The sequence below is a fragment of the Epinephelus fuscoguttatus genome, linkage group LG13 (genome assembly GCF_011397635.1).
Source record: "Epinephelus fuscoguttatus linkage group LG13, E.fuscoguttatus.final_Chr_v1".
Classification (NCBI taxonomy): Eukaryota; Metazoa; Chordata; class Actinopteri; order Perciformes; family Serranidae; genus Epinephelus; species Epinephelus fuscoguttatus.
This window is the reverse complement of record NC_064764.1, coordinates 13,603,954-13,623,716: the sequence shown is the minus strand read 5'-3', so window position 1 is coordinate 13,623,716 and position 19,763 is coordinate 13,603,954. Positions and strand designations below refer to the sequence as shown.

Genomic DNA, 19,763 nt, shown 5'->3' with positions numbered 1-19,763 from the left:
AAAAATTACGGCAGCTCCCTAGCTTTAACCTATGATGCTCTAGGTACCCCTCTTGTGAGAGTTTTGAATGTGTCAGTTCCAATGTCATTTTCTGTTCATTACATGCATAGTATCTCTTCAAAATAAACTTCTGAGCTTGCAGGAATTTTAGTAACATCAGTTTTGTCACCATAACTACAGTAGGTTTAGGCAACAAAAGTATTCGGTTAGAAAAAAAGATCATGGTTTGGATTAAAGTACGTTTTTTTATGCATATGTTGCATCAGGATGGTCTTACCAGGCTAGCTAAAGGGTGCCTCGTGCACCAGAATCAGATGCTAATGACCACTGACTAATCTGCCGTATTTGATGCTGTGGGAAAGAGAGCTAGTTGAAATAAAGCTGCTTGACCTTTGTCTCTTCCTTAACTTTAACTAGGGTGACCATATTTTGATTTCCAAAAAAGAGGACATTCGGCCGGCCACGACATAGCCTACTTAAATGATACTCGCAACTTACACATAGATGCCTTATCTTTTTAATATATTTAAAATTTATATGTATGGATAGAAAATTCAGTTATATTACAAAATAATATCTCTCAAAGACAGAAATTCAGATAGGCCCCAATAGGGGACACATACACACACTAGAGTGTGGCGATCTGAACCCGATGGTACCCGACGGGTCGGGCCGGGTTTGGTCAAAAATATAGCTATAAATTGTATTCGGGCTCGGGTCGGATTCGGTCAGCTTTCAGTGAAAATGTAGTGTAAAAATAAATAAAATCCTATTGTCTGTCCTGTTTATTGCTTGGGCACTGTAATTTACGTGACAACACCTGAACATAACACACACAGACACACATTGGCTGTTTGTTTCTACCTCTCCCCTCGCTGGAAGTCTCGGACCTCCAGCCACCCGCCTCCGCCTCGATTAAACGCTGAAAATAAAATAAAAGAGGGAGACAGGTTTTTCCTATTTTATCTTATTTTGTTTTATTTCTCCCTCTCGTCTCGCTGGAAGTGTTGGACCTTCCGCTGCCCGCTCCCATCTCAAACACGGGGGTCTCCCTCTCCGCTGAGCACGCCCGGCCTGTTAAATAGCCTGTAACCGTAACAACTGTGTGACACAAACTCAGTGCTTTGGTCATTAAATAATGTTGGGCTCGGTTCGGGTTTGGACAGAAATATGCGGCCCGTGCCGCACTCTAACACACACACACACACACACACACACACAAACACAAACACACGGAAAACCGGACATCATCATCAGTTTATAAAACCCCCCTGGACGGGACGTGAAAAGTGGACATGTCCGGGCAAAAGAGGACGTTTGGTCAGCCTACTTTAACTCAGCATAAAGTCCAAGTTTGTACAGAAATAATTCAAATACTGCATTAAGTTAATTGATGCACATGCAAGTAAAAAATGTACAATAATGTTCATTATAAAGGTAGGCCTAAATAAGGTCAGAGTATGTTAATTAGAAATGATGTTTTTGGATTCCTCAGATCAACCTTAAACATTAATTGCCAGTGCAAGTTTCAACATTTACATTAAAACTCTAATACTTGGGGCGTCGGTGCCTTGGTGGTGGAGCGGGCGCCCCATGTACAAGGCTGTTGCCGCAGCGGCCTGGGTTCGAGTCCAGCCTGTGGCCCTTTGCTGCACGTCATCCCCTCTCTCTATCCCCCTTTCGCACTTGGCTGTCCTGTCCATTAAGGGCAAAAAATGCCCAGAAAATATCTTTAAAAAAAAAAAAAAAAAAACTCTAATACTTTCAGTGTCAGGAAATATTAAAGAAAAAAAGCATACTTTACTATATATATCTGGACACCACTGTGCAGAATCTATAAAGTAGCTACAGGTTCTGTGTACAACCATACTTATGCAATTTAGTCATTAAAATCCAGCCTAATGCAGCAGAGCATTTTCCTTGGCTGAAAATGGCCATTTACTGTAGACAAGATAACACTCTTTTCACTGTCTGAGGAAATGACCAGTGAAAGAGACTTTTAATCATTTAGGTCCCTTGCAGCTTTTCTTTCCATCACTCATATTTCAGTTCATATTCCAGCTGATGAGTTCAGATTTAAATCCAGATTCTTGGATCTTACTGACTTGTGCTAGATGTGAGTACAATATAGTGCCAAGTCAAATACAAATACACAACAAAAGAAAAAGAGAAATCCAAGACCATTCATGTATCCCATATGGTGCCTGAGATGAAATATGCCATTTATCCAAATGATTGCCTAATGTCTCTTTGCCACCATATGCCTTGGTTGTCATGGCTGCTGAATTAATTGCACTAAGTGTTGCATGCTCTCCCTCTCTGTGGTAGGGTGTTAAGTTTTCTAACATGGATGAATGTTCGGTTTGGAAGTGGTGTCATAAATTAGCTCATATTATGATTAATTTGGGAGTTAAAGGTTAAACTCAAACATAATTAAAGGTTAAAGTCTGATAGAAAATTGTCTTCCTGGAAAGTAGTTCCCGTGACCTTCAACAGATGTTTGTTTCTTGGTTAAGTGGCTCCCCAGTTAAAGGGCTATTCATATTTTTTCCCCCCAAATCAAATTACCTTGTTTCTACCATTATAATGATTGATGAATAATGTTGAAAATTTCATCAATTCATTTACTGCTGATCTTGATGTATCATCAGTTTACCCAGAATGCAGCTGTGCAATAGTTTCAGTGTCCATCCTTAACATACACAGATTTTGACACGCAGAAAATAATCTGCTGTGGTTATCAGGTTGTTCATCCAGCAGAAAACACTACAATTACATTATTGTATTTTTTATGAATGTGAACAGTGTCCCACTAGAGAAAGTTATTCTGACTACAGTTATGGATGTGAACTGTTGTCCAGTCACAGGGACAGAGCACAGTGGGACTGTAGAGAAGAGGGCATAAGAGCAACTTTTCTATCTCAGTCAACTGGGAAAGTCTGGACTATGACTGCCTCACACCAAATCAGGCATTGCTGTGAAAAGACAACGTGGCCACAAGGGATGCAGGAACTAAAATGCAGCTGTGTGTGGAGAAAAATTGAACAGAATCAACTTCTAAAGTAACGCAACCTGGTATCACACTGCAGTGGCCAATCACCTAACCAGTAAACAGACCTTCCACAGGGAAGCGTTATTACAGTCTCTATCGATTGGTTAATATTTTGAGTAAAATAAATAATTTATTTATTAACAGCTTGGGTGCACTATCCTACAAAGGAGAGCACTTGCTTTGTTTTTGTGTACGCACATGTGTGTGTGAGTGTGTGTGTGTGTTATGTGGCAGTAAAAATTTACTCTAGATGCAAAAGTGCTTCAAACCAATTTTCAATGGAGTGCTTACTTTCAGCACCCGCGTTAACCAACTAGCCAGTTTCCACTGGACACGCCGTGTCTCTGTGATCTGTGGCTTGCAATGTGCTGTGATAGTATGGTGGTCTGGTTAATTTTCTCCACAAGACGCAACTGAATTTGGCAAGAAAAACACACTGATAAGTAGTGTAGTAGTGTGATAAGTAGTAAGTCCATTAACTCACCGTTCGGTTTAACACAATGTAGTGGTGTCACAGTTCGGTGCGTTTTCACTGAAGCAAAAAAACAGAAATGCCAGATAAATTTCCTTACTTTTGATCACTTTAAATGTATGAAAACTAACATAATTTGGGCTTTAATTTTCTTTTTCTGTTCAAAGCAGGAATTACCGTTTGGCTGAAATGGGCTTGTTAAAATCTGGGTAAAGGAAAATCAGTGATTTCTTTCTGAAGACATACATGTTAGAAAATACTTGTTGAAAACATGCGAAAGACTGTTTTTCGTCATTTCTGTGTCCAGGATTTTTTGGGTGGGCCTAAAATCATGCTCGATGATGCACTGGAACCATCTTTAACATAACCCCTTTTCCTGTTGTGTTGTTGTTATTGCCCACTGTGTGTCAGCGGTCAGTTTGTTACGTCCCACGAACTCCCTAAGCTCGTTCCGTCTAATAAAAACATGAAAAAACATCTCTGTTAAATGCCACAGTCATAAAACCACAAGCTAAACAGTCATTACTAATGTACGTTTTAGACTCTCTGGCCCAACCTGCTACCCTGCTCATTGCTGTGGCTGTGTGCTTTGTGCTAATGTTAGCTGCTAAACGAGGAGGTATAGCCACACAGCGGCTCTCATTCCCTGGTTCGGGATGTGTGTGTGCTGTGCAATCAAGTGTGCTGCTAGCTTTGCTGCTGAGAAAGACTGTTGCCGCAGAGTGGCTCGTCCTTCACCTCGGGGATCGTGTATGTTACTGTGCTACTGGGTTAGCTGCTACAGCGAGTCTGTTGCTGTGCGGTGGCTTGACCTTTGGCTCGGTGTATTTTTATTAACCACTCTCTCTCGCCATGACCCTCATAATTCACAGCGAAGCCTTTGTGGTTCCAAACTGCAGACCTGTACGTTATTGGAGGATCCTCTATGTCGAGACTGGTGATGCAACAAGCTAGCTTAGCGTAGTGTGCCTCCCAGTGTGTCTCACTGGAGCAGATTGTTTTGGTTTAGGGGTGGGAGGCAGTGTTGCCAGATCTCGCGAGACAAATAAGCAACCAGGCCTGTGAAAACAAGCCCAAAACAAGTGACTTTTTCTACGGAGCCTCCCTAGGTTCCGAGAGAAAATTAAATAAACTGTGAGCACGGTTTTACAATCCAGGGGACAGATTTTAAACTGTGGGTACAGATTGTCAATTTACATCCATGTGGACAGATAAGTATACTGTGCGCAGTTTTGCAAAACTGTACCCATGGTACACAGTTTATTTATTTTTCTCCCCCCTGAGCTTCAGGACAATGACTACAAGAGGGAGTTAAACCACCATTTAACATTATTTAACATTAGAAAACAGATGGGATATCAAATATAGACTGATGTACCAAGTACATTATATACACAGTAAACCTCTGATAATTAAAATTTGCACACACAAATAAATACCATCCTGAATTCACAAATTCTTCATTTATTATTGCTTTTTATGCACTCATCTAACTTTTTTCTTTTAGTTACAGGACTGATGTTTTCCTAACCAGAAAAAAAATACATTACCCTGCTCTGCCTCTGATTGGCTAAGTACTCGTTGCCATCAGGTTCAGAGCCAATTAGAAGCATGATGTGGGTGGGAAAAAACTCTGCTGTCTCCTGTGTGTATGGAGAAAGGGGAGGGACAGAGGGAACAGGCAAGACAAACTATTCTACGTTTAAATAACATATCGAAAATATCTGCTTGACAACTTATTATGGAGCTGGGAACAAGCCCAAATAAGCAACTACGCTTTAGAAACAAGCCCCCCCAAAAAAACGCGACGCGCAACTACCAATATTTGTAAGCGATTTTACAGAAAAACAAGCCCAAAGTCGCTTATAATAAGCGGACTTGGCAACACTGGTGGGAGGGGCAGACAGGATGTTGCCTGTTCCATTGTGTGGGCTGTCTTGTTGAGTGCAGTGGTACTGTGAACATTATGTTAAACACAGTTTCAGCTGCATATTTTTTTTCCCAAATGTATAATAGAATAGTTCAATGTATGGTTCCATTTGTAATGTGTACCAAACTGAAACCCTTGTACGGAAAAGCTCAATATGAATACGTGCATTGTTACACCCCTACTCATAAGCTATTATAGGCTAGATATTTAAGGTTATATTTGATATGATACAAATGATCTGATCTGTCAGTTATGTCGAAACAAGAGAGCGGAAGAGATGAGCACACACACACACACAAGCAAGCAGACAGACAAAGTGCTCACATTTGAAAAGCAGACAAACAGAATCGCTCGCTGATCAGCACGAAGACGTGTTTCTGATGTGACCAGCCAAGCGACTGCTCGTGCAACAATTTGTAAGGGGTGCCTCAGCGTCCAGTATGAACATGGCACAAAAGGAATTCTACCAATGTTTTAAGCCAACATAAACAGATTTATCAAAGACAAATACTCTGTTGCTGAGATGGGCAGATTGGCTTTCTATAATAGATTTCCACTTTTTAAAATGCCACACAACCTTGAGGCTAATCACCACAATGCCTGACTTGGTGTGAATACCCCCCCAGATCATCAGTGAAGAGTTCACTTTGTGTTATGGCAACCACACTGCTGTCAGCCAAGAAGTTTACTACAGAGTGCTGCAGATGAACCAGCACATCACTGAGTGTGAGCTTCTCTCCCTTTACAACATGTATACCAGCCATTGCTTGAGGAAGGCCCAGAAGTTCAAAGATTGCAGTCACCTGAGCTACAGACCTACAGGCTTCAGGTCAGCTGAATGCCTTACAGCTGTTTGGGGACCCGGTACAACAAAGACTCTTTGCATGACAAACATCCCAATTAATGCAATTTACTACTCATATTCACCACACCAACACAATTATCTAGCGTGTGAGATTAAATTCAGTCATTCTTTAATATTCCATTGTATTGCAACCATATTATACACCAGCACGGACTGGGATTTGCATCTTATTGAAAGGCGTATTTAAGAAGCACAGTATGTATACACTGTTCTATGCATAATGCCTATTTGTTCAGTACCCTGAGCCTCATCCATAGCAGATCAGCTGCACTGTCTGTAATTTGCATGTAAGACACACAGGGGGGCAAATGACACCACCCTCATTATGATGAACACTGGCCATTTGCTTTTCATTAGCACTTACAGATTTGATTTTTTGATTTCAGCTCTGCTTTTAATGCAGTGCAGATACGTTTCTGCAAAGCCTCCTGATCTGACCGCCCACAGCAGGTTTGCTGTAAAGATGTTAGATTTGAGGAGAACAAGGGTGCTTTTTATGAACATTATTATTCTGTTTACACAACTGCAAATACAAATACAGGATAAAGGATTCAAGTATGACAATGATGTGACTATAGTCGGTCCGTTCCATCAGAATGACAGCTGTATTTACTTTGTCAAGATCTCATTCACACTGTATGGAACTTAACAGTTTCAAGTATTTAGGAACATACACTGAACACAAACTACATCACAAACAAAAACAAAGCCTGTGAGATGTTAGAATGAGGTGAGACCAATACGATTCCTGCTCTAGTGGGACGATGCTGTTTATTATATTTATTTTTAACAGAATGATTCATTTAATAAAAACATACTGTACTTTCCACATGATGATCATATTGTTGTCAATGTTTCCAGTTATGGTTTTAACACAAAACTAGTGCTGCACGATTTGATAAAAATGTGTGATTGCGATTATAGTGGACAATATCGTGATTTGCGATTGCGATTACAATATAATTACAATATACAATATAATAAATAAATGGTATCATGAGTCTTTTTGCTTGATTCAGTGTTTCCCCTACATTATATTAGGGGGGCACTGACCTGACCTGACATAGTTATTGTTATGGACAGACAGTGTGTCAATGACCATCAACAGACTGAGCAAAGTCAAACACACTGCTCACACAGCAGCGCAGCACGGAACTGTACACACAGCAGAGCGAGCCTGTGTTGCGTTCAGGCGTTGTCCCATAAATGACAAATTCCCGCACGCCATAGCACAACACAGCAGCATGTCAAGTGGGCCGAAACAGAGCAAAATTGCTCAATTTTTCATTTGTTATGGAGTCCATGATTTCCCTGTGACACTTACAAATGTTTGCTTAACTGTGCTTGGATGTTGTTTTATGAGGCTCTGGCGGTTTTCAGTTGTCTCTTTAACGTTACACGGCTCGGCTTTCTCTCGCATGCACTCTTCCTACTTTTCCCTGTGCTGTCTCAAGTGTTGTTATAGATTGGTCGTGTTGCCACAGAACGTGGCGACTTTAACTTTTAAACTTTTACACAGCACGTCTTTCTGTCCAACGTCGCCATACCTGAATCCAAAGTATCGCCATGTAATAGACGTTGCGTTTTTTTCGCCACCAACTCAGGCTGTTCTAGGTCGTGCTCATGCTCTTCTTCAGCGTCTGTGTTGGTCACTGCTGCACACTGGCTGCACGCACCAGGATAGCTTGTGGGCGTGATGTCAACAAACTCCACACACTACAGGAGAGGCAGTCACATTCACAGGCACATTTATTTACATTAAATCACAAATCGCAGCCTTTTATGCGGTTATGTAATTGCACAGCCTGACATCGCGATTGCGATTAGATTAATCATGCAGCACTACACAAAACCCATAAAGGTTGTTACAGGGGTATATTCGCACCGGCCAACAGCTTCTGAGGTGACCTGTAGGTGGCCAGGAAGTCCAACAGTGGTGTGATTGTTAATCTTTCCCTTTTCACTCTATTCAACAGCTCTTTTCCTTCGAACGAATATGCAGAAGGAGCGAGTTCACACATTAACAGTCCTGAGTAGTCATGTCCTTAGGTGACTGACCAACAAGAACCCTAGGTAGATGGTATTTCTGTTTCATTGTGTTTAAGCTCCATTTTCTTATAGTACAGTAGTAAAAGTATGCTTTAGAGTACAATTTGTCAGCTGAGTTGAAATTTTGATCAGTTTTCAAGCAAAAAGAGAAGTGGATTTAAATTTGCTGTATATAATGCACACTTTAATGGAAAGTAGCATTTGAATTTGATTAATATGATAATACTGTTGCTCCTGAGGTTTTATGAATAATTTCTATTGATCTAATATCATAGGCTTCATATTGGGTTTACAAACATTATATGGAAATGGGAATTCTGTGAATAACTAATTCAACAAGAGAATTATGTCAGTTTAGTCACAAAAACACATACATTATGTTACAGGCGTAACATTTAACCATTTAAATATGGTGAGACAGTTTCAGTTTAAAGAGTTAGATGGCAAAAGTGAATAACACTGGACATGTGACTGCACTGACATGGAAAACTGTGAGTAAATTGTTGGATTAAAACTTCAATTTAAGGATTTTCGGCTTTAAATGTATTATTTAAAAACATTGCAACAGGATTATAATTTTTTTTTGATATCCAGATATGTCTGTTCAGTTACACCATGTATTAATCTACTCGGATGCTTTCTGTAGAGCTCATAAATTCTCCTTAAGAACCAAGTGTCCATCTGTCCATTTCAACCCATTAAACAAAGAAAAAAAAAAAAGGAAAGGAAAATCGAAACATCTTGAATCAAGGTTTTTTTCTGTCCAGGAGACTGCTGGATTGTGCAGGATTAATGCATTTAGCATCTTTCATACAGTGAACAGCAATGAAATCATGATGTATCACACTTTCTGAATCATTACTTGCCAACCCTGCCTGTCATTTTGGTCATTTTTCTTATTATAAATTTAGAATATCAAACCATGCACATCAAGCTCAGATAGCAAGGCTCAAAAGACACCAGACAAAACAGCATTGTTTCTAAGTGGCACTTCAGAAAGGATATCATCAGTGCACTATGCAGGTGGGCAAAAATAAAGCCATTATCCCTGTATGTGCAATTTGATATTCATTCTTTACAAACACAATGTGACCACTGAAACTTGTTTGTTGTATGCTCGGTTCATTTCCAGGGATCTAGAATGTGTACCCTATTTAGGGGTTGCAATAACAAAAACCATGCACACATTCACATACTGCAGATGAAAAAAAGCCAACACCATGAGTCCGGTGCACGTCACATCAGGCTGGCAGTCTCCTGCCTCCTACTGCATGTCAAAATGCCACTGCAAAAATGTGCAACTATTTAGGGAACATGTAATTAGCTTTTCCCTATAAATAATTACACATTTTTAAGCAGCACTTTATGGTAGATTATGCATAAGGTGGGAATGTTTGGGGAAATGCACAAAGTATAATGCATATAATGTAATCACTGCACTTATTTCTTTCTATGGCATATCAAGACTGAATAGCCAATATGAAGGTCAATGATTATTCCTGACATCTTCTTCACATGCAGAGCAGTTGCTATATATGCAAAGCTGTAAACTGACTTCAACAACTTTTTAAAGATTAATTTATATTTTCCATTCATTAACCAGTGGAAAAAAATAGAATATGCTGCACCAGTACAAAACTGTGCAGTGCTGTTGCTGTAATATGACAAGTAAAACTTCTTGTGAAACAACTCATAAGAGTGCAAAGTTAGTGCAGTTGTTTTTATAGACTACACTGACACTTACTCAACAATTAGCTGAAATCATGTTTTCAGTGATGCTACCAGAGGAAAAGTGAACATCTTTGGAGCAGTATGGTAACAAACCATACAGGCCATAATTTTGAAAATATCCGTTACATATTTATGCCAGGCAGGGGGGTGGATTTAAGGTGTAATACTGTGAATACACTTGAACTAAACCCACACGAGGTGCCCTGTGAGCATGATTAGTATTTGTTAGAATTGTGAAAAAAAATATCTCTTGCTGGCTTCTATTTGCATTATATGATTATGTGAGGATTATTCATATACAGTATTTACATAACGGTAGCACCAGTGCTACCAGTGTTAATGCTTGTGCTTATACAGTGAGCAAACTATATTGTGTCAGAATATTAAGACCTATAATTCTACACATTTCATAGAGGTAACTGTGGGATCCAGTACAGCAGGGTTTCAACTGTATAAGCAGCAAGCAATAAGCACAGGAGTACTCTATGTGCACGTTATACATGTACATTTGATTATAACTTATATGCAGCCACAAAAATTGACACAATTCAGGGCCCAGTTATACCAGAGCAACCCTGCTATACCTAAAATGAAGATTTTCTTTACTTAAAATGGAAAAAAAAGATTTTCTCTTTTGATTAAAAGGTGTCCTGTGGAGTTCCCATAGAACTTATACTTATATTCAGTACTTCTTATTACTTCTTATTTGAAATAATACAGCATATAAATGTAGCCCCCTCACTCAATTCCTAATTTTAACACAAACCTTGTGATTACACACTCTATACTTTAAACACTTTTTTGCATGAGAGAAGAATAGGTGATGGCTACAAATATAAAACTGGGAGTTGTGTACAAAAATATGATTCAAAACCAAGGTGCAAAGAGGCAAAGTTAGCTTATAATTAGGGGTGTAACGATACATTGATCCACATCGATTCATTGATTAACGATCCGATTATATCGATGCAAAATGAAAGCTGAAGGAAGAAGAAAAGCTCCGTCCACGTGCAGGAAGTCCCTGGCAGCGGCAAGTCCTGAGCACCTCTATTGCATCAGCATGAGTGGCAATGTCCGAAGCACACTAACATTAAAAGTCAAAACCTCAAATGAATATACTGTTGGAAAACCATAAATGTGCATAATTTTACAGGTCACAATATCTATACTCCCTCAGAAACTTGTAAATAAACCCAGGCTTCCCCACACGCAGCCTGACGCAGGTTGGCGCAGGCTGGTTAGCTAACTTTAACTCAGTTTCACGTGCTAACAGTATCAGCTAATTTAGCAACAGTACTCACTCGAACGTCTCCCAAGTACGGCTCACACTCCCGCCGGTTTAAGTTACACACAGTCACAATCCCGCTGGGTCTTACTTCTTGCAAAATACTGCATTTAAGATGACTAGAACAAACTTAAAATCGCATATCATCCTCTCTTGCTGTCCTCGGTGTCCCCTCGCTCCGTCTCGTCTTGTCTGAATTAAGTCCCGCCCTTCGCAGAATCCGACAGGTCACAATCCTCACCCTAACTTGATTGATTGACACCTGTCTATCCAATACACAAAATGGACATGAGAAGTTCAAGGTCTGCTCTAAATGTGGGATATTTGAACACCTCCAAATAAACAAAACAAACCTTAACAAAAATACACATTTTTCCATATTAATGCAGAAATCAAAAGAGATAAGTAATAAATGAGGTGGTATTTCACAAAATCAGCATAAGGATAGAACTACATCACAAATATCCTACTACAGTATGAACTAAAATTAGTAGGGCACTACATAAAGATATAGTATTAAACATTTTTTAAAAGTCTATCAGCTAGACCTATGTTACACATTTTCTTGAGCTGTGTTCTTACATCATCCCAAGTGTTTCTGACAATCTTCAAACCCGGAGAAATCTGTCATTTTCTCCATGAAATTATGTGTTTAATTTGGTTGCCTGTCAGTGGCATCTTATCCCCTTTAAACCATGGGATTAAAAAGGAAAATGCATACAGCAATAGAGGTTGGTCCCATTCACTCCTATGATAGCTGTTCAGTGGTGCATGAAGCCAAAAGACTTCCCAACATCCTTAGTTAGTTTAATAGAAGTTACATTTGTTACATACGGGACCTAGTTGTAAAGTGACGTAACATCATGTAAATACGTAAAGGACATCATTACTTAAAACTAGCTAGCTACTGTGAACAAGGTAAGCACCATGTGGTATGACTCACTCCGCGCCTAGGAGACTTCTTCACCGTGGAAAGTGCGCCGCAGCTCGTAAGGTAGTACTAGTACTCCAACATGTTCATATCGCCATAATTATTACATTCATCATTAAAGGACATAAGTACTTAAAGATAGCTAGCTAACTTTAGCTAGGTAGTGCACCATGTGGTCCCTCTGACTCACTCCCCTCCTAGGAGACTACTTTGCCGGTGGAAAGTGGGCCACAGCTCTGGAGACTGACCTTCAGTCCAGCTGTAGCAACTCGCATTCAGCCAGCGCAAACCCTAGTGCTGGGGGTTCACAGTGGGCTGGTCGTAAGTGACAGCACTGAGTCTGTAACCTGTGTAACGGCAGCAAAAGTAAGTTTGCTGACCTGGGAGGGAGTCAGAGCAATCTGGAATCAGATGTCCAGGTGCTGGGTTTGATTGGTTGAATTCGAGGTGCTTTAGGAAGCTAACTAAAGGTCTGTGTCCCCACCCTGGTCGACTATCATCAAAAATCTATTGGTTAACAAAGTTCCTTTTAGTATGATTGTTTTGACCGTAAAGAACAACACTTGGGTACTTCACTATTGAATTCACCACATAACTGTTGAAACGTTTGCTACAGTAGCTGTATGGGTAGTCGCTCATCTAATGCTAATGGTAAGTTAGCAAGTTAACCTTACGTTAGTTGCAGTTGTTTCAATAGAATGAAATGCCATAATGTGAATAAACACAACGTAAATAAAACTTAACTATTTCCTTGTCCATGAACATGATTTCTGCCTGAGTCATATCAGATGGATGTTTATCAGCAATGGTGGTTATTAAAAGACTAGTCCATACCCATTGAGTACAGCATACCATACCATGACTTAGTCATACCAAAAATTAGAAAAACAACAACATTCGGCCACAGGGGGAGCCACAGCGATCAGTCGCATTTTAGCCATTTTTAAGCATTTTTCTGTTGTTATAGCGCCACCCAGTTGCCAATTAGAGTTAAATTTCTCCAGTCACCTTGAGGCGTCCTGTTCTACATATCTACCAAGTTTAGTAAAAATCAATATGGCGGTTAGGCCTAGATTAGAAATTAGCTCTCTAGCGCCCCCATTTTGTTTGATCAGGTCAATAATGGAGGGGTCCCCTCAGATTATGTGTGGTCATATGCCTACAAAGTTGCGTGGTGATGGGTGAAACCCTTGAGATGTTATACACCTTTATGTGATGAGCCACGCCCTCCCCAATATTCCTTCCCTTATAGAAGCTCAGTTTTAGTAAGTTTTCCAACTTTTGCCAAGAGGCAACTTCAGATATTGGTCCCTAAATTATGTTCACAGAGTTTCATGCAAAACGGTCAAACTTCCTAGGAAGAGATCGATTTTAAGTGTTTTTCAAAATGGCGGAAAATCTATATAACCGGAGGTTATGGGTCATGGGTTATGGGTTATCGAGAGGAGCCAGTTGAGGTGGTTTTGGCATCAGGTATGGATGCCTTCCTGATGCCTCCCCTGGGAGGTGCTTCCGGCATGTTCAACCGGGAGGAGACCTCTGGGCCGCCCCAGGATACGCTGGAGGGATTACATCACCCACCTGGCCTGGGAATGCCTCGGGGTTCCCTCGGAAGAGCTGACAGAAGTGGCTGGGGAGAGGACTGTCTGGGCTTCTCTGCTGAGGCTGCTGCCCCCGCAACCTGGACCCAGATAAGCTGAGGACGACGAGTACGAGTTATGGGTCCTTGAGGCAAATTTGTTGCGCATGAGGAGAGGCATCTCTGTGCAAAGTTTCATGTCTCTACGATATACGGGGCATGAGATATGCCCATTCAAAGTTTGCGATTTCAGTCAGTTGCTATAGCGCCCTCCTTTGGCCAATTGATGTAATATTGCTTCATTCGCATCCTCCCATGACCCTCTACCACTGTGCCAAATTTCACATGGATTGACCAAGTCAGTGAGGAGAAAAACATGGAACAGACACACACACAGACACACACAGAGACAGAGTTTTTGTCATTATATAGTAAGATAAAGGCAACAACTCCCAGGATCCCATGCTACTTCACATCATCAGACTCTGTCTTTTGCTACTCTTTTAACTGAGAGACCCCTAGCAGCAGAGATTGAAGGAGTTTGTAGAAGAGTATTTGTGACACAATACAGAGGCAAATAAATTACTATATTGTCACAATACCACTCAAGTGTTTCCTGGACACAGCAGGTTGGTGACTCAAACCACACAAGTAGGCATGGATTCAGAATGGCCTCTCGACTGCTTAGCCCTGTTTGACACAGCAGTCACCACAAGTTGTTGTCCCACACCACACATGACAAATCAAATCATACCAAGCCACCAAGTCTTTCCAGTTGTCTACTGAAGTAGGTTGTGAGAGGCGAAGGTGAGTTTAGCCACTTCTCATAACCTCTACTTATTTTCAGGGTCCTAGTGCAAGATAATGTATTCTGTGCTTCCTCTCACATTTTTTCCTCCTTTATTTTTTTGTTTCTTTCTGTCTTTGAAGGGAGAAAATTAAAGGTGCTGTATGTAAGAATGTGGCCAAAACAGTTACTGCACTCAAATTCAAAGGCATCGCTGTGTCCTTGATCTGCGGTTTTCCAGCGGACCGTTCGAGCAAGTCCGGCTTCTCTGCTGCTAATGCTGCTGCCGGTATACAGCTCATGAGGAGCCGGCTGCTAATGCTATGTACCGGGACACTGCTAATGCTGCTTGCCGTGCTGCTGTAGCTTAGTCGTAACTGTAACTGATGCTGAGACTCTACTGACTGTGTGACTGGTAGACAGCGGTGGGTGGCGCAACAGGCCAAAACACAAATTCAAAACATAAACGTGATTTGCAGACCGTAAAAATGTTTTTTAAATGCAAATATTCTAGCTGTACTATTGTTGTTGGTGAGATCAGTATGTTATATGAACATTATTCCTTAGTCTCTGTGACATATTAGGAGGATTTTATGACTATTTGGTTTAGATTTCTTACATATAGCTCCTTTAAGGAATCTCTCTTTCAAGCTTGTAGCCATGACAATAAAGGCATCATACAGGAAACTACACGGTGAACAACCCCAAACAAGACAGACATCTAAACTCAGTGGGCTTTAAAATGAAAATGTGCACATTCACATCGACAGATCCCGAAAGATCAGAAGAAGAATCCTGAGTTTTACCTGTTCATTTAAGCCCAGAGCTCTAGAGACAGATACTACGTGCATTGAGTTCTATGAATTTGAGGAGTCATGGGCAGGAATCACAATTATCTAGTATCCACGCTGCCCCGCCACAAAATTGAGCTGAACTTCCTCTGACCGTCACCCCTCATTCCTCTCACAGCAGAAAGGGTCAGGGGCTCAGGAGCTTCCTACCATGCTGTGGGGTTCAAATAACACAGAAATGCCATGAAAAAAACGCTAACATATCATTTCCTCAACATCTGCCATCACAGCAGGTTTTTGCCTCCTGTAAGCTGGCAGGGCCTTGTGCGACTGACATGGAGTGGATTTAACCCAATAGTGCGATTATTGCTGCAGCCAGACAGAGCTGGGACTTGCCAACTGTGACTATAGCGCAGAGAGGCAGGCTGCTGTTTATGATCAACCAGACACTTCAGGCCACCGTACAAGGTTCCAGATCACGCCGCAGACAGGCAGACAGAAAACGACCAATTTGGCGCTGAGGAATGAATAGATAAAGGCGAGTCCTGAGCCACTTTTGCACGTTAACATGTTTTTTTTTTCTGTTTGGATGAATTTGTTTGTGGAGAACAGTACACCACATACTACAGTCTGCTAGTAAATATCCATCATGCGTAATGGTCCATGGAGGTGGTCAGTCTGTGACTAATAGGTCAGATGTGTCCACTATGAGTATAAACCCTCCAGCCATGCATATCTGGCTGTATCAGAACAAATAAGGTATACCGACTCCTCTGTTCCAGTCCACTTATTTCATTTCCCATCCACAGACTATATTGCTGAGGTAAGGAACAATTGTTCTGCTTCATACCCCCTCCTCTCTCCACTTTGCCTCTCTAATTCAGTACATCTGAGAGGTAGTCTACAGGGAGGAAGCGAATGAATAGAGAGGTGGAGACTGGGGCTATTTTCAAATGCACACCATGGCTAATGGCTGTGGTTAAGATTGCATTGGGATTAAGTTGGTGACATGAACCTTTCATATCTCTGTTGCCATAAATAGATAATATATATAATGTCTAACTAAGTGATCTGACACAGCAAGGTATCCTGAAAAGATAGAGGCAAAGTATTGTGTTACACAGAGTGTGGCCACTTACTCAACCACAAAAAGGGACAGCTCTGTTCAAACGTCCTTTCATTTCTAAAGTTTCTTTGTAGTCAGTTCATTCCAGACTAGTTTAATTTCACCACTCAGAATTGACTTGCGAAGTAGCATAGACATAAGCACTGTTGCTAGGGCTACCTGCAAATATTTATATAGTGCTCAGTGAAAACAGTGGTTAAACTGCTGACTACCATATGTTTAAAGTTTAAGAGACATCTGCCAGCAAATAAAATGATTTTTTTTATTCTGCCATAAAGAACAATCAAACAAAGGGGAAAAAATGGAACTGCAGATTGTCAAACTTTCCATTATTATGAGCACTTTTAGAACCTCTCGACTGACAAAAACATTCAAGGTTCACTTAGGCCCCAATCAACTCCCATTTTCCCATTGTCCAGTTGGATGATTTGAGAGGCGGGCCTTCTGTGGTGGTCACGACAAAATATTAACAGTTGGTAAACAATGGAGGAGAAACTGGTGGTAGAAGTTACTGGATACCCAGAGCTATGCAGCCTGCTGATAGACAACAGGTTGTCAGACTGCCCCTAAGTCATCCTAAAATATGCCTGGAAATGGCCATCATCGAGGCGAAGCTCCTGGACCAACTGGTGGTACTCCTCATGATCCACCCTCTTTTTAGGGGTCTCATGTACTAACACAGATCCCCACTTTCCTGGCATGTTCAAAAGACTGGTACAATAGAACGCTCCAGAACTGATGTCTCTTAGGCAGGCAGCGATTAAGGGCTCAGTTATGGTCAATGTTAAATATGTTTACAGACATAGACTGAGCCTTCTGTCCTTACTCTGTGTTAATTTTGTCCATATTTGTGCACATTTTCTGAAAGCTTACAGATACAGACAAAACAGGGCAATACCACCGAAAATTGTGGGGGCAGTGTAGCATAGTTCAAATGAGATAAGACAGTGGGAAATAACAAAGACATTTAAAAAATGGCAGAACAGAACGAATCAGTAATATAGTGACAACAATTCTCCTTCCACATGTTGCAATGTATTTAATGGCTACACAGACCAATGCCATCTACAACACTGCCTCAGTTAAAAGGTACATTATTGTCTGAAATTTTTGACTCTGCCTTCTAGTGCCATCAATGGGCTGTTTCTATGCCATCACAAAGGACATAGAGAGTATGAGAGCAATGGTGTCGAAACATTTAAAACAGATATCTGTTTTCGTACCTAAAGGGAGTATAAATGAGCCGTAAGAATGCAGAGGCCCCTGGGCCTACAGTGTGTGGCATTTGGCATACACAAGCACATACTGCCACCACCAGTACAGTTCTATGATTCAGATTCTTCCATCAATCAGACACACATGCACACACACATGCATACCCACACACAATAGGAATTAACAACCAGTATTCTTCTCTTCTATAGATTTACTCATCTTTTAAGGCTTAAACAGAATATAGACAGACAGGCAGACCTTATCTAAAGGGACAGATGCTTTAAAGCTGTGAAACGACAGGAAAGTGACGGGACAGAGAGAAACAGAGCTGCAAGCCGCTAACAACTGTTTTTACGCACTTCCCTCTGCTGATTTTGACTTGCCTGGCATCATACAGAGTTGTCAACTCATTACACTCTCTTTCCATCTTCAATCAGTCAACTTGAACTCAGTGGAGTGAGTGGATTCAAAGGTCTGGACCCAGGCAATATTTAGACAGAAAATCATTCATAAGTCCAAAAACATTAATTACTACTGCTCGTGCCTTGTTCTTATGTGAGAGCTGTGTTCTGATTAATAAATGTATTCTTTAATTTCAAATTAGCAGCCTTATGCTGTTATTTGGCCCTTCTGGGGCTATTTGGGTACTTCTAATGAATTATTTTATGAAAGAAAAAGCCCTTTCAGCATTGTAACAGCCCTCTTGGTCACCATTGGTGCCTGGCCTGAGTAGTTAGATAAAAAAGTGAGCATAGCATTAGTTCAGGAATGACACAATGTCAAACTCAGCTCACATCCCAGCTACATCAGTTGATCTCAAACAGCCCAATCAACTGAAGGAGCAGCTGATACATCACGATTCCTTTCTATGCAACCAATTGGTGAATCTCATTCAGGGCGCCCTATTTAAACTACTCTGGCCCGCTACTGGTGCTGCTGCTTCTTTTTTTTTTAAAGATTTTTTTAGGGCATTTTTGCCTTTAATTGATAGGACAGTCAAGCATGAAAGGGGGAGAGAGAGGGAGTGACATGCAGCAAAGGGCCACAGGCTGGAGTCGAGCCCGGACCTCTGCGGCAACAGCCTTGTACATGGGGCGCCTGCTCTATCCACAAAGCCACCAACGCCCCTGGCGCTGCTTCTTCTGCAAGCCGCTTTGCAACCTGTCTCCACCCCAGCTCCTCCTTTTCATGCTGTATCTTAGCTGCTGCTCTCTCTGCCTTAGGTTTTCCATGTAGGCGCATGGAAGAGGCTTTCTGTGTAGGCCTAGGAAAGACAGAGAGGCCCAGAACAGAGCCATACCACCAAATATAATACTGCAAACGGAAATAAAGTTTTGTTTGACTAAAGTGTTCCTGACTGAAGTATGATTAAAACAGATATGTAAACAGTAACAGATCTGGGTCTGCTAAACTTGCAGTCTACCCAGCGGCGCCACCAGGTCTTTGCCATCAGCTTTGGTGTCACCACCAGGCCGCTGGGTGGCCACCTCAGCTCGCTGTCAGACTCGGGTTCAGATGCAGGGGGTGAGGTAGTTGGCTGCTGCAGCCAGGCTGTGGTTCTCTGCCTCAGTGCCCTACTGATCCTCTTGGATGCTGTTGGTGGTTCATGTTGAAGTGGGACAGTGCCAGGCTCTTTACTAGAGAGCCCACAGTGAGTTTCTTCCATAGTACAATGTCTCTGCACTCCTTTTCTTTTTTAGCCTTTTGCCTTGCTGCTCCACTGCTCTGCCTCTTTTATCATTGGTTATTTGTTCTTGAATGCCTTCAATTCTGTCTTCAAACTTTTGCACTGTTTCCACAATCCAAATTCCCACAGTCACCTAAGTCATCCTTGTTATCATGATACAGACACAGCCAGTGAACCGATCATAATATCTATTATATGTACATATATATTAATTCAGATAAATTAACTCTGCATCATTGGCTCATATTCCACCAGACACACAG

At 41.2% G+C, this 19,763-nt stretch overlaps 1 protein-coding gene across 1 annotated transcript in view; it reads right to left on the bottom strand.

The window, feature by feature from the left end:
- Positions 1-19,479, bottom strand: part of LOC125899206 (uncharacterized) — a 60,531-nt gene extending 41,052 nt beyond the window's left edge. Inside the window, exons 1-2 of the mRNA XM_049593306.1 lie at positions 19,250-19,479; positions 11,401-11,503 (exon numbers count right to left, since the gene is read on the bottom strand). Of these exons, the coding sequence (XP_049449263.1) occupies positions 11,401-11,503; positions 19,250-19,479 (333 nt within the window). The remainder of the gene's footprint in view (positions 1-11,400; positions 11,504-19,249) is intronic.
- Positions 19,480-19,763: the final 284 nt, after the last annotated feature.